The 13,262-nt window shown below is 49.9% G+C and overlaps 1 protein-coding gene across 2 annotated transcripts in view; it reads left to right on the forward strand.

The window, feature by feature from the left end:
• The window catches only part of PTPN4 (protein tyrosine phosphatase non-receptor type 4), a 216,263-nt gene that overhangs the window by 48,759 nt on the left and 154,242 nt on the right, over positions 1 to 13,262 (forward strand). For both annotated transcript variants that reach the window (XM_075933064.1, XM_006137719.4), the window contains exon 2: positions 118 to 272. In XM_075933064.1, the coding sequence (XP_075789179.1) occupies positions 135 to 272 (138 nt within the window). In that variant the 5' untranslated portion in view covers positions 118 to 134. The remainder of the gene's footprint in view (positions 1 to 117; positions 273 to 13,262) is intronic.

A 13,262-nucleotide genomic window follows, 5' to 3' on the forward strand; every position in this document is an offset into this window, starting at 1 on the left:
TTAAAAGGGGTACTTTAATTAAAAAAAGATTGAGAAACGCTGTTTTAAGTCAAGCATTTTTGCTTTCTTAAAGTTCTGTCAGTTACAGGATTTCTTTCAATTTTGTTTTTTCTAAAGACCTTGTGTGGACAGTAATGACCGCACGTTTCCGATTGCCTGCTGGCAGAACCTACAATGTACGAGCATCTGAGTTGGCACGAGACAGACAACATACAGAGGTGGTCTGCAATATTCTTCTCCTGGATAACACTGTACAAGCTTTCAGAGTTAATGTAAGTACAGCATTATATTTTTGATTTAGTAACAATTTCACCGTGTGCGTCTCTTAATTTGTATGTACAAAGTACTTTTCTTTACTGAACTCACATAAGATTGACTTCCAAACAAGACATGAAACATATTAAATGTCAAAAATATCGTAACAAAGGTAGAGACTATATTTGAACAAACATACTTACACAAGTATATAATTAGCCATCTTGTATATCTCATCAGTTTTGTCGTCCTCTACAAATATAGTACAAACGCTTGCATTTGAGAAATGAGTTTAAGAGCATAATCTTCTGCTAGCTGGTCCTATTTCTGTTTAAGGCTCCTATACTGCATACCAGTGTTCCTTCTTAGATTTTCCATCCATGAGCAGAGTGAGTTTTTTCCTTTGTGCCCATAATCAGGTCATGTGTGCTTGTTTAGATGTGTGCCACGGCCCTGAGCCCTGCTCCCAAGCAGCACACCCTCCCCCACCTGCTGGGGAGAAGGTGAGACATACCCCCTGTACTGGAGCATTGTCCCCAGGGCAGCCTGTGTGCAGGGCAGGGGCTGCCCTCCGCAGGGCTGGCTGCAAGACCCACCTGGGGCAGAGGGAAGCTGCTGACAGCGCCCACAGCTTGCAGGCAGTGAGATGCCGGAGGTGGGGCAGCAACATATGGGGAGCTGCCAGAGAGTGGGAGGGGCAGGGGGCTCTGAACGTCAGAGGGTGGGGGGGGGGAGAGAGGTGTTCAGGGAGCCCCAGCCTTAGGAGCAGCTGCACCACAGCCCCGGCTCAAGCTTCAGCAGCTACCTGCCACGCAGCCCACCCAGGGAGCAGCCAGGCAGCCACCATGCGGCCCTGGCTGCAGTTCCAGCCATGGAAAGGGGCTGGAGCTGCGCTGCCTCTGGAGCAGTCTCACGCTGCCACATGGCCCACTGGTCCCTGGAGCCATGGGCGGCGAGTTATATGGGCTCGTGGTGCCCAGGCTCCAGCAATATTTAGAGCCGGGGGCCCTGCTCCACCAATATTTGGAGCTGGGTCTCTCCCCCAGTTCTGAATATTGCCTGTCCTCCCCGCCCCTGCAAGAAGACGCCAACGGCTGCAATGTCAGAAGCTGCACAGCCCGGCACACCTCGGCGCTGCTGCGCGTGCTCCGGCGGCCCCAGGCACTTCAAAAGCCGGGGCCGCACACCATGAAGCCGGTGGAGAACGCAGGAGGCCTTTGGGTGAGTGAGACCCCTCCCAACCGCCCGTGTGCCCCCTGCGGCCAGCCACCCCCTCCCGTGCGCACCCCTGCAACTCCCCCCTCCCCGCTTGTGGGCACCCCCCCGCCTTTGTACCCCCTACTGCCGGCTGCCGTCTCCGGTGCAGCTCTGGCGACGACAAAGGAGCCGTTCACAGTGGGAGGGGGGCAGCTGAGCTTCCTGTCTCGCCAGTGCCACTCGCCTGCCTGCGCCCCAGCACCCGATCGTGCGCCCCAAGCCTGAGAGCTACCCTGTCAGTGCTGGGGCCCCGGAGTCTCGCCACTGGCGGGGCTGTGCCGCGCTGGAAGGAGTGCCTGACTGGGTAAGGGCACTGGAGGCTAGAGGAGGGAGGGGGAGGTGCTGGGAGAAAGCTTGAAAGAAGGGGTGGGCATGAGGAAGGTGGGGATGGAGAAAGTCATGTGTGAGGACACAGAGGCATGAAGGGAATGCGGGCAGAGGGTGGTGAGGGGGTGGACATCAGGGGAAAAGGGGGCAGGGGCAGTGAGGGAAGGGAAGGGGGAGGCACCAGGAAGGTGCAGGGGTAAGGGAAGGTGCAGGTGCCAGGGGATTCTGGGAGTGAAACAGAAGGGCAGACACCTGCAGGGAAGGGACCAGGACCAGAGGAGAGAGGCAGGGCAGGTATGTAGAGGGAGGTGTTAGGAGAGAGGATGAGGAGCGGTAGCTCACATGATCAGAGTGGGACTACTGGAGGAGTGGGCACAGGGGGGAGAGACGGGATGATGGAGGGGGGCAGGTCGCAGGAGGGCTGAGGGCAGTGAGAAGGGCAGGGAGGATGAACGGTTGGGGCGGGGGCAGCAGGCACTAGGGGAGCTGATGGAACAAGGGGAGGAGACATGGCAGCAGAGAGAAAAGGCAAAGATTTAAAAATATTTATTAATAACTTGGGTACCACAGTGGCACATCCAAACAAGCCACATGAACTCAGTACTGGTGCACAACACAAAATTCATTCTGCTCATGGGAGGAAACTTAGGCTATGTCTACACTGGCAGTTTCTTGCACAAGGGTTCTCGTGCAAGAAGTCTTGTGCAAGAACACGTCCACACTGCCATGTGCGAGCTGTGTTTTTGCGCAAGAGCATCCATGGCAGTGTGGACGCTCACTTGCCCAAGAAAGCTCTGATGGCCATTTTAGACATAGGGGTTTCTTGCGCAAGAAATCCCTGACAAGCATCCACACTGCCCTCTTGTGCAAGAGAGCTAACACCTGTTAGAAAAGAGCGTAGCTCTTGCGCAAGACTCCCTCTCTTACTGCGCCGTACTGTAGATTTCCTTGCGCAAGAGCAGGCGGGCAGTGTGACTGCTCTGTGGTTTCTTGCACAAGAACGCCTGTACTTGCACAAGAAGCCGTGAGTGTAGACATAGCCTTAGAGGGAACTCTTCCCCCAGCTCTCTGCCGCCGAGTTATTGTCTCACACATTGGATTAATGCAACTGCAGGATAGCTGCATGCGGGGGGGGGGGGGAGGGTTGGTAGGGGCCAAACTAATCCCTGTTGGTAGGAGGATGTGGGAAAAGCCCTTCGAGAGGGGTGACATGACACCTTTTACATCTGGTCATGTGTCCATCTTGCCCCGAGTGTGTTACCTCCAGAGGCGTAGGGGGAAGGTGTTTGCCAGGGGGTGTGGCTAATGGGGCACCACCAAGAACTATACTAACCTGCCGCCCATGCCTGGAGCAGCCGTGGCTCAGTGTCATCCGGAGCAGTCCAGCCCCTGGAGCAATCCTCTTCCGCTGGCTGCTGCCTGTGGCTGCCACTAGAGCAGGAACCGAAGCCATGGTGAGGCTGCCCAGGGATAGCCTCCCCACGCCCTGGGTCCTGCCATGCTCATGGGGCAGCTGCCGGCCATGCAGCCCCACTTGCCACCCGAGCAGGAATGCACTGTGCTGCTCACCTTCCAGCAGGAAAGTAAGTGCTGCTGCGTGACTCTGCAAAGGAGGTGGGCGGGCATAGAGTTGTTTGTGTGCTGCTACGCGTGTGCATACCTTAGAGCAGGGGTGCCCAGCCCATTTAACAAAGAGCCGAAACAGTGGTGGAAAAAATGCAAAGAGCTTCACCAGAATTGTTGGGGGGGGAGAAGACGCTGCCCCTTTAAAAAACATGGGCTTAGACTTTTTGGCCACAGCAGGCTCCCACTGGCCGCTGCCATCTTGTGGATGCCATTTTGAATTGCCGCTGGTGGACGGCTCTCCTGCCCCAGTGAGCCCACGCATATCTATCTTTGAAGATTGAAAAAAGCATTGGCAAAGACCCTTAGAAGAGGCTATCCAAGAACACAGATGTTGTCATGGAATGAAAGCTAAAGCACTATTGTGGATTAGAAACTTGTTAAGAAAGAAAAAATATTCTTAGCATGGCAAAAGGGTAGCATTGCAGTGCTTCATTCTTATAAGGACAGATGTTCAGTTTATATTTCAGTCATTTGGGAAAAAAAGTGAACAACGTGGTGGCAAAATTTGCTGATGGTATGATTATTCCAATTAATCAAGACTAGAAAATACTGGAGATTTTGGAGAGTTAGATATATAAGCAGGATGGTGGTTGATTGTGAAGCAGGACTTCAGGCAGGGAATAAAGGTGAAGTGGGGTTGAGGAGGAGCTTCACTCTCGTGAATCATGGATGGACTTGAATATTTTTTTTCTGTTGGAATGTTTTGAGGAAGTTGTAAGCAGAGAATTTTTTTTAAGAAACATGAACAGCTGTTCAGTTTGGCAATTGGGAAGTTATTTTGGATATAAGACAGAATCATGTAACTGACTGATTATTTCATTTAAAGTACAGAATAAAAACTGATTTTTTTCTTTCACGATTCAAGTGGCAATAAATCATTTCCAGTCTTTTCTCAGTTCCTTCTTACCACCCATCATGGTCATTGGAACGTGCTCTTGCTCTCCCCTAGCAAGCGCCCTTTAGCAGTTACTCATTTTTAAAGTTCTTTGTTCTAGTTTCAACAGTTACAGTTCTTATCAGTTCTCTAAGTAGTTAAGTACTGTTTTCTAGCACTAAGGGCCCACAGTGATCCTTGCTCCGCAGGTTCCACGAGGCATGCCCGGCCCTCAGGACTTCAAACCCCGAGAAAAGTGCCAGAGGCCTATGCCCTGTGGTGACCCAAACACTCTGCTTGCCGTAAGTGCTTGGGAGAGGCTCGCTTGTCTGAGGCCTGTAAAATTTGTAAGGCGTTTAAACCTCGGACAAAGCAGGAGAGAGAGTCACGCCTGAAAATCATTCTAATGGAAGGGGCTTTGTCTGACACCGGCATCGGACCCAGCAACAGAGTGCACTGGACTCGGTGCGGGAGGCGTCAGGCCACTCGCGCACCTCCCCGGCACCTTGCAGACCTTGGCACCATTCCCAGTCCTCGGTGCCCAAGAAAAAGGGATCTAGCAGGGATAGGTTGCCCCCACGGCGCGTGCCCTCTGTGCACCTTCGAGTGGGGCATGTGGCACCATCAGGCGTCGAGTCTGGACTGTCTCAGTCGAGCAAGCAACCAAGTCTGCACCGTTACGCCAACCCAATGGGGACTTCCCAGAGCCCTTGACTCCAGAGGCTTTCGAGGTGGCCAGGGATCTGACTGAATTGTCTCCCTCTCTACTCCGGTACCAACCTCGGGAAAGGATCAGGACCCCGGGTGGCATTGATCAGAGCCTAGGGCACCAAGCACCCTGGCACTGGATCCTAAGAAGCACCACTCCGCTACGGTCAGCTCCCATGCCTCTCCGGGCCTGAGTGTGGCACCACCTGCAAGGCTGTCACCAACGGTGACCTCAATCCTGGCCCTTGCCTTGGAATCGGACCCGGCATCTGGGCAAGGATGTCGACAGGAACCGAGCGTGGTACCACCACTAATGGCTCCATTCAGGGCCTCTCGGTCCTGGGCCTGGCCATGCCTTCTCCTCCTCCCCCTCCCCACTGGCACCGGGGTAAACTGGAGTCGATGGCTCAGAATGCCCCATTAGCCAGATCACCAACTGCGTCTGCCTCCGCCCCACCATGGTCCACGTCTGAGTAGACAACCGACTCAGAAATGGAGTCCAGGTGGTCATCCAGGGGATCCAGGTCCAAATCCCGCCACCAGTCCCACTCAACCAATCATGGCACTGGAGTACCCCTGCTCATCAGCAACAGCATCCATGGGCACTGGTGATGCAGCAGTTGTGGCCCCCACAGGCTCTACGCCCATCTCAATGGCTGTTTTGGACCCCATGGGCCTGCTACTAGAGCCAGGACATGGGCCCCTCTAGGCCAGAGTTTGTCCTCTCTGGGTCCAGGGCGCCCCCTTCGGCAACCCCGCTGACCCGGTCGCCCATGTCGGGGCAGTCACTTCCCCCAGACCAAACCTCCCAACAGCCCTTGGAGACTGAGGGCCAGGTGGTCCAGCCACCCACAGGGCCCTCACTGGCAACCTCTCAGGTCCTCTCGCAGGCTGAGGCCACTGTGGAGATGGGGCTGAAGGGATCGTCATCTTCCTCCCCTGACGAGGCCCTGGTGACACACTCCCTTCCATGCCCTCCATGGACTCAGGCACACCAGGAATTCCTTGGACTCTTGGCCCAGAGCCTGGGGGTCCAGGGTGAGAGGGCGTCGGAGGACTTTGACCCATCTGTCAACATCTTGCAGTCTGATAGTCCCAACAGATTGGCCTTCCCCATTAACACAATGGTGGCCAAAATATCTGAGTCTCTCTGGCAAACCCCGGCTTCTACCCACCAACTGATGAGAGGGCTGAGCATTGGTACTTTGTGTCTCAGGAGGGGAATGAATATCTTGTCTCCCCTCCCTCACCAGGGTCCCTAGTCATCCAGGTGGTGAACCAAAGGAAGAGACAGGGACAACCAGGGGCTACCCCAAAAAATAGGGACGTCATAAAAATGGACCTGTTAGGCAGGAAGGCCTACATGTCGGGAGGCCTACAGTTTTGCATAGTGAACCAGCAGGTTCTGCTGTCTTGCTATGCCTATAACACCTGGGCCTCCATGGCTAAGTTCACAGAGTTACTCCCCAGGGACTCTCGGCTCGAGTTTGCCCTGCCTTCCTCCGAGAGGGCTCTAATCTCTAGGGCTGTGCTCCTGGCTACCCTCAGTGCGGCTGACACGGCTGCACATGCCATGGCTATGGGGCTGGTTATGCACCGCAGTTCCTGGTTGCAGGGGTCCAGGGTGCCCCCTGAACTACAGAACACAATACAGGACCTCCCCTTTGAGTGTCCTTTCTTATTCTCCGAGCAGACAGACCAAAGTCTTCACGGCCTCAAAGATACCCGGGCCACCTTAAAGTACTTGGGGTGTGAATACCCAGCGGCGCTCCTTCTGAGGCAGGAACGCCCCTAGATCTTCCCAACAGGGTGCACACCCCAACTTCTGTCGCCGTAACAGGAATGGCAGATGCAGTTCCCAGCTGACCCAGGACCAGAGTCAGGGTCCACCCAGTAAATCCTTGGGACCTCGCCAAGGGTTTTGAGGGTATGCCCGAGGACAGCCTACCAGCCTTGCCACTCCTCTTCCAGGACTGTCTGTATATTCCCTTTCCACTGGGCCTGGGAAACTATCACTTTGGACCATTGGGTCCTAGAAATGGTAGGAAGGGGGTATGTCATCCCCTTCCATTTTCCCCCTCCCTCCCATTCCCCTGCCCCATCCCTCTTCAGAGACCCCTCTCATGATCTTCTCCTGCGGGAGGAGGTGCTTCAGCTCCTCACCCGGGGGGCTGCAGAGGTGGTTCCCCTGGGGTTGTCGGGCAGGGGCTTCTATTCCCAGTATTTCCTGGTCCCCAAAGCCAAGGGTGGGCTTTGTTCCATCCTGGACCTCCGAGATCTCACCACCTTAATCGTTGAGAAGAAATTCAAGATGGTGACTCTGGCATCCATCATTCCTTCCCTAACCCCCGGAGACTGGTATGCTGCCCTCGATATAAAAGATGCCTATTTTCACATTTCTATTGTGCCCCATTACTGTCAGTTCCTCCATTTTATAGTGGGCAGGGACCACTATCAGTTTACGGCCCTCCCCTTTGTGCTTTCCACGGCTCCGTGGGTCTTCTCAAAGTGCATGGCCGTTGCTCTCAGAAAACGAGGCATCCAGGTGTTGCCATACTTGGATGACTGGCTCCTATGGGGGCGCTCCACCAACCAGGTATGGGCCCACATCACTCTGGTTCAAGGACTCTTTTAGGAGCTGGGTCTGCTTCTGAATGTGCCCAATCAGACTCTATTACTGGGATAGGCACCAGAATTTGTGGGCGCCAATCTGAACTCAGTGACAGCCAAGGCCTCCGTCCCCAGATCCTGCTTCCTGGTAATCAGGTTGGCTGTCTGGGACATGCACACGTTCCTGATAATCATGGCCAGGGCCTGCATACACCTCCTGGGCCTAATGGCCATGTGCCCCTATGTTATACAGCACTCCAGGCTCCGCATGCGCCCACTGCAGATGTGGCTGTTGCGGACTCACAATCCATCCTTTCATGTGTGGGACAGGGTAGTGACAGTTTCCCTCAATGTCCTTCGCTCTCTGGACTGGTGGATCCGGGAGGAGGAAGTCTGTGCCGGAGTCCTGTTCTCCAAGCCATTACCGACCCTCCGGCTCATGATGGATGCATCAGATACCGGTTGGGGGGCCTGTCTCGGAGACATGTGCATGCAAGATATGTGGTCGAGGGACAGTCTCTTCCTGCACATCAATGTCAGGGAGCTGCGAGCAGTCCACCTCGCCTGTGTGGCCTTCCTCCCCCGGCTCGGGCAAATCCATCCTCATCCTGTCCGACAACATGTTGGCGGTTTCATACATCAACAGGCAGGGTGGGCTCTCCTCTCCTGTGTCGGGAGGACCTTCACTTGTGGGACCTCTGCATCGGAGCAGTTATCCACCTGATTGCCTCCTATCTCTTGGGCTCCCAGAACAGTCTGGCCGACTGGCTGAGCAGGTCCTTCTCTGGCCACGAGTGGACCCTCGGGGGCAATGTAGCTGTGGACATCTTCGGCAGGTGGGGATTTCCCTGTCTAGACCTGTCCACCACATGCCAGAACAAGAAGTGTTTTGGGGTTCTGTTTCCTCATGGGTCTGGGAAGGGGCTCTCTAGGAGATGCATTGCTAATTCGCTGGCCCAAGGAGTGGTTGTACTCGTCCCAAGGAGTGGTTGTACTCGTTCCCATTGATCCACCGGGTGCTCCTGGGTGTGCAGGAATTCAGGGCATCTCTGATCCTTTTCATGCCCGCAAGGCCCAATGGCTTGGAGAACAGGACTCCTGGTTTTTTCACCTTCCTGAGCCTGTTGTGCGACAGGCCAGTCGCGCTCCCGCTAGTCCCCGACCTGATCATGCAGGACTTTGGCAGATTTCGCCACCTGGACCTGTGATCCCTGGACCTGATGGTGTGGAAGCTCCATGGCTGACAGCGGTGGAGCTTCAGTGTTTGGCCCATGTGCAGGAGGTGTTGCTGGGGAGCAGGAAACCTTCCACTAGGGCTACTTATCTGGCTTAGAGGAAGTGGTTTTATATCTGATCTACCCAGAGGCAGGTGCCTCCTATGAACTCCCCAGTCCTCCTGATCCTGGACTACCTTCTGGATCTTAAGCTTCAGTGGTTATCCTCCTAGATTAAGGTCTACTAACAGCTGTCTCCGCTTTTCACCCGGGTGCCAGGAGTAAGACCCTCTTTGCGGACCCAATGGTAAACAGGTTTTTTTAAGGGCCTGGACAGGCTTTATTTGCATGTTCGGCAGCCCGTTCCCCAGTGGGATCTTATCTTGGTCCTGTCCAAACTCATGGGGGCCTCCATTCAAACTCTTAGCAATGTGTCACCTTTTCTACAAGGTATCCCTGCTGGTGTCCATCATGTGTGTCCGAGCTGAGGGCCTTCACTTCAGAGCCCCCTTTCACAGTTTTCTTTAAGGACAAAGTCAGGTTACTCCCCCACCCCGCATTCCTGCCCAAGGTGGTGTTGAGCTTCTGCGTGTCTCAGGACATTTTCCTGCCAGTCTTTTACCCCAAGCATCGGGTAAAGAACATCGGGTAAAGCATTACACACTTTGGATGTTAGAAGGGCTTGAGCCTTTTATTTAAAGAGAACAAAGCCCTTCTGCAAGTCACCTCAGCTCTTTGTTGCCATTGTGGAGCAAGCTGAAGGGCAGCTGGTGTCCGTGCAAAGGATCTCCTCCTGGATCATGGCATGTATTAGGGGATGCTACGGGCTGGCGGAGGTCCCAACTCCTCCCCTCATGGCCCACTCTAGGAGAGCACAGGACACCTCTGCAGCTTTTGTGTCTCAGGTCTCAATCCTGGACATCTGCAGGGCTGCCACATGGTCCTCTGTCCAATGGTCTTCGCTAACCATTATACACTGACACATCAGGCAAGGGAGGATGCAGTATCTGTCGACAAAACTTCTGTTGACAAAGAGCGTCCAGACACATTGAGTTCTGTTGACAAAGCAAGCTGCTTTGTTGACAGAACCCTGTAGTCTAGATGCAACCCTACAGAACTCTGTCGACAGAAGGTGTTATGCCTCGTAAAATGAGGTATACCAGCGTCGACAAAACTGCTGAGTTAACGTTATGTCGACAGAACTCAGTGGTAGTGTAGACGCTGGTATAGTTTCGTCGACAAAAGTGCACTTTTGTCAACAAAACTCAGTAGTCTAGACACACCCTAAGATGGAATGGACATGAGCAATCATTCAAAGAAGAAAGAACAGTTACTTACCTCATAACTGTTTTTCTTTGAGATGTTCTTCATGTCCATTCCAAATCCCACCTCCCCTGCCTCGTAGTAGGAACTGAAGGGGTGGAGGGCCAGCAGGGATATATATTAGCCGGTATACCGGCGACACTCCAGGGGGCTCCCCTGCTGGTCGAACGGGTACTGCTAATGGAGAAATTTCCGATGTGTGCACACTGAACGCACACACCTATATAGCATGGACATGAGCAACACATCTCGAAGAACAACAGTTACAAAATAAGTAACCATTCTTTCCAAAGTCTTCCCATGGCATTGTGGCCTTGCCTCTGATGTTCTCTGAGGCTGTGGTGCTGGGGAAGCTGAGGCAGTAGTGCCAGGGGAGGTGATGCAGGAGAGCAGGTGGATCTCTTAAGTTACTGGTTTGGGACTTGACTCTCTTTCCATATTGCTGGTCTCTGTAATATGGGATCTGAGCTTTCCCTGATCTCCTTCACATATTGCTGTTCTCAGTAGTGCAGTCTTCTGAAACCAATAGGTCAATTGCAAACTGAGTCACCATTTTGCAGTGACTGACCTGGTGTACTAGTGAAATCTGTTTTTAATGTTCAAATGAAAAAACTGATAGTACACATCTCCAAATCATTTAATAATATCTCATTGTAGCATTCTCTTTAGGTTGCTTGATCAGGGTTTGCTAACTACTTTTTGAATAATTTTTAACAAACTAAAAATTCCCTCAGGGGCCATGTTAAAATGGAATTATGGCTGAAAATAGGCATCAGTAATTCGTGGTGAAAAAAGTTACAGGAATATTGTAATCATCCTTAAACTAAGTACTGTACATCCTGGAAATTCAGAGTTAAGTTTACACTTAAAGGAAATCAAGACATTAAGAAATTCACAGTAAGGCATCCAACAGTCTTAACATTGTTATGCCTCAAGAGAAAAGATGTAAAATCCATGTTTAATCTGGTCTGAGCGCAGAAACTCTAAATACCTTAATTATAATTGTATGATGACTGCATGATCTTTCTACGTGGCAGAATTTAGGTTGTGTGGATGCCTTAACTTTGCATTCCTCCTTCTAGTGTGTTTGGGGTTTTTAAAGTGTAATCTTAAGTCTGAATTTCCTTGATCTATAATACTTTTGCTGATATCCCTGTAATGTATTTTAACCTTAAGTAACTGACGTATTTTCAACCTTATTTTCATTTATTGTGTTTTTTTGGTGAGGGAATATAAAATAGACACAAGAGTCACACAACAAAAGAAAGAGTGTATTACTCAGGATGTAGAGATAAGATATATAAGATCACCAGTCACTTAATGAATTTGGTAATGATGGACAGCTAAAACTCCTCTTACTAGAATAACTAAGAGAGGAGATTGTGGTTTGCACTGAATTACTTACTGATATGGAGGTGAGAAGTTGGTCAAGAATGAGTGGTTCCAAAGCAAGGTACCTGGGTGAGGATTAACGTAGTGTAAGTGTAAATATAAATTAAATTTGTAGAATTCTGATTTAACACTGACATAAATAAAAATATGGAATGCATAGCATTCATTATAGTATTTCAGATACTATTTATTTAAAGGAGAGCATAATTTACCATGTGAAACAAAAATATTTTATGAATTGATTTAATCTGTCACCATTTCACAAGTGTTGCTAAACAATGTAGTAGGAGACATTAACTACAATACAATTTTACATGTTAAGAGTTCAGTAATAGTGCTAGCTCATTTATTTTAATATTACTTTTAGGCTGATGGTAGCTTGAAAGGATGCCAAAATAGTAACATATGCGTTAAAATATGTATGTTTGCAATGAAATAAATAAATGAGGATGTCGTGTGTGTGTGGTATGTTGTGTGTGTGTTGATTATAGAATGAAATCCATTTTATAACATTATAAATGAAGTGTTGGAAGTGAGAATATGGAATAAGGCCTTTTGTGTCTTGCAGAACTTACTGCATTTTTTGTGTTCTGACAATGAATCTGTTACACCAAATTTCCATCAATGAAAGCAAAGAATCGTGCTGACCTCAATAAACCAAAATGTGCATCACGTCTATGAAAATAAATGCAATTTATCACTGAAGTTTGACTTTTAGGGATTGCTAATGGTAATCAGTTACTTGGATCACAGTTTTTATTTTTTTTCTATAGGTGTACTCTCTATTTCAATGAAATATTCTGTAAAAATGAAATAGGAAATAATTGGCTTTTTCACTCAAGATTTCACGGGTGGGGTTGTGGCTTTTTTTTTTTTTTTTTTTGGAGCACTACTTGGGTGCAGGTACATCGGAGTGTCAAAGTTTGTGGGAATGCCAAATTGATCTAAGTATAGCATTACCTACCTATCTTGGTTGTAATATGCTTAAAAGAATGTCCTCTGTCCTTATGTGATGGTGGTTTTGTTTGCATATACATGCCTGATTTGCACAGGTAAAGCTTTTTGGATATAAATTTTGTGACTGGCTGTAATAACTTATTAAAAGAGATGTATTTCACTGTTAATTATATAATGTGATAAGTGTAAATAATGTGTTACCATAGAAGAGTTGTAGAAAACAAACTAAGAACTTAAGGGACAGGATCTAACCCTTTAAGAATGTGCTTTACAAACCATAAAATATAGAACCGATGCAGAAAAATATTGTATGGGGGAGTGCTTCATGAACTTTTTGGTCCTTAGCATTTATTTTACCAGATAACTAATGAGGAATCTTTGCATAAAATATCTGAAAGGCAAAGAGTACAGGATGGCAAAAATTTCAGAATGGGGGAAAGAGTTAAAGGGAGTGGCTGAGGGCTTGTTCGCAGGACAGGCACAGTTAGAGCACTGGAGAGCTATAGTGTAGAAGTTTCTTACAGTGTTGCAAATAGTTTTTTCATTGTTATAAGTAATCCACATCTCCAAGTGGCAGTAGTTAGGTTAACAGAAGCACTCCTCCATAGACTTAGCTGTATCTACACAAAGGATTAGGTGAGCATAGTTCTAGCACTCAGAGGTGTGAATTGTTTGCATCTGTGAGTGATGTAGCTATCTTGTACTAAACTAGGTGGGGA

This window comes from Pelodiscus sinensis, chromosome 7 (assembly GCF_049634645.1).
Source record: "Pelodiscus sinensis isolate JC-2024 chromosome 7, ASM4963464v1, whole genome shotgun sequence".
NCBI lineage: Eukaryota > Metazoa > Chordata > Testudines > Trionychidae > Pelodiscus > Pelodiscus sinensis.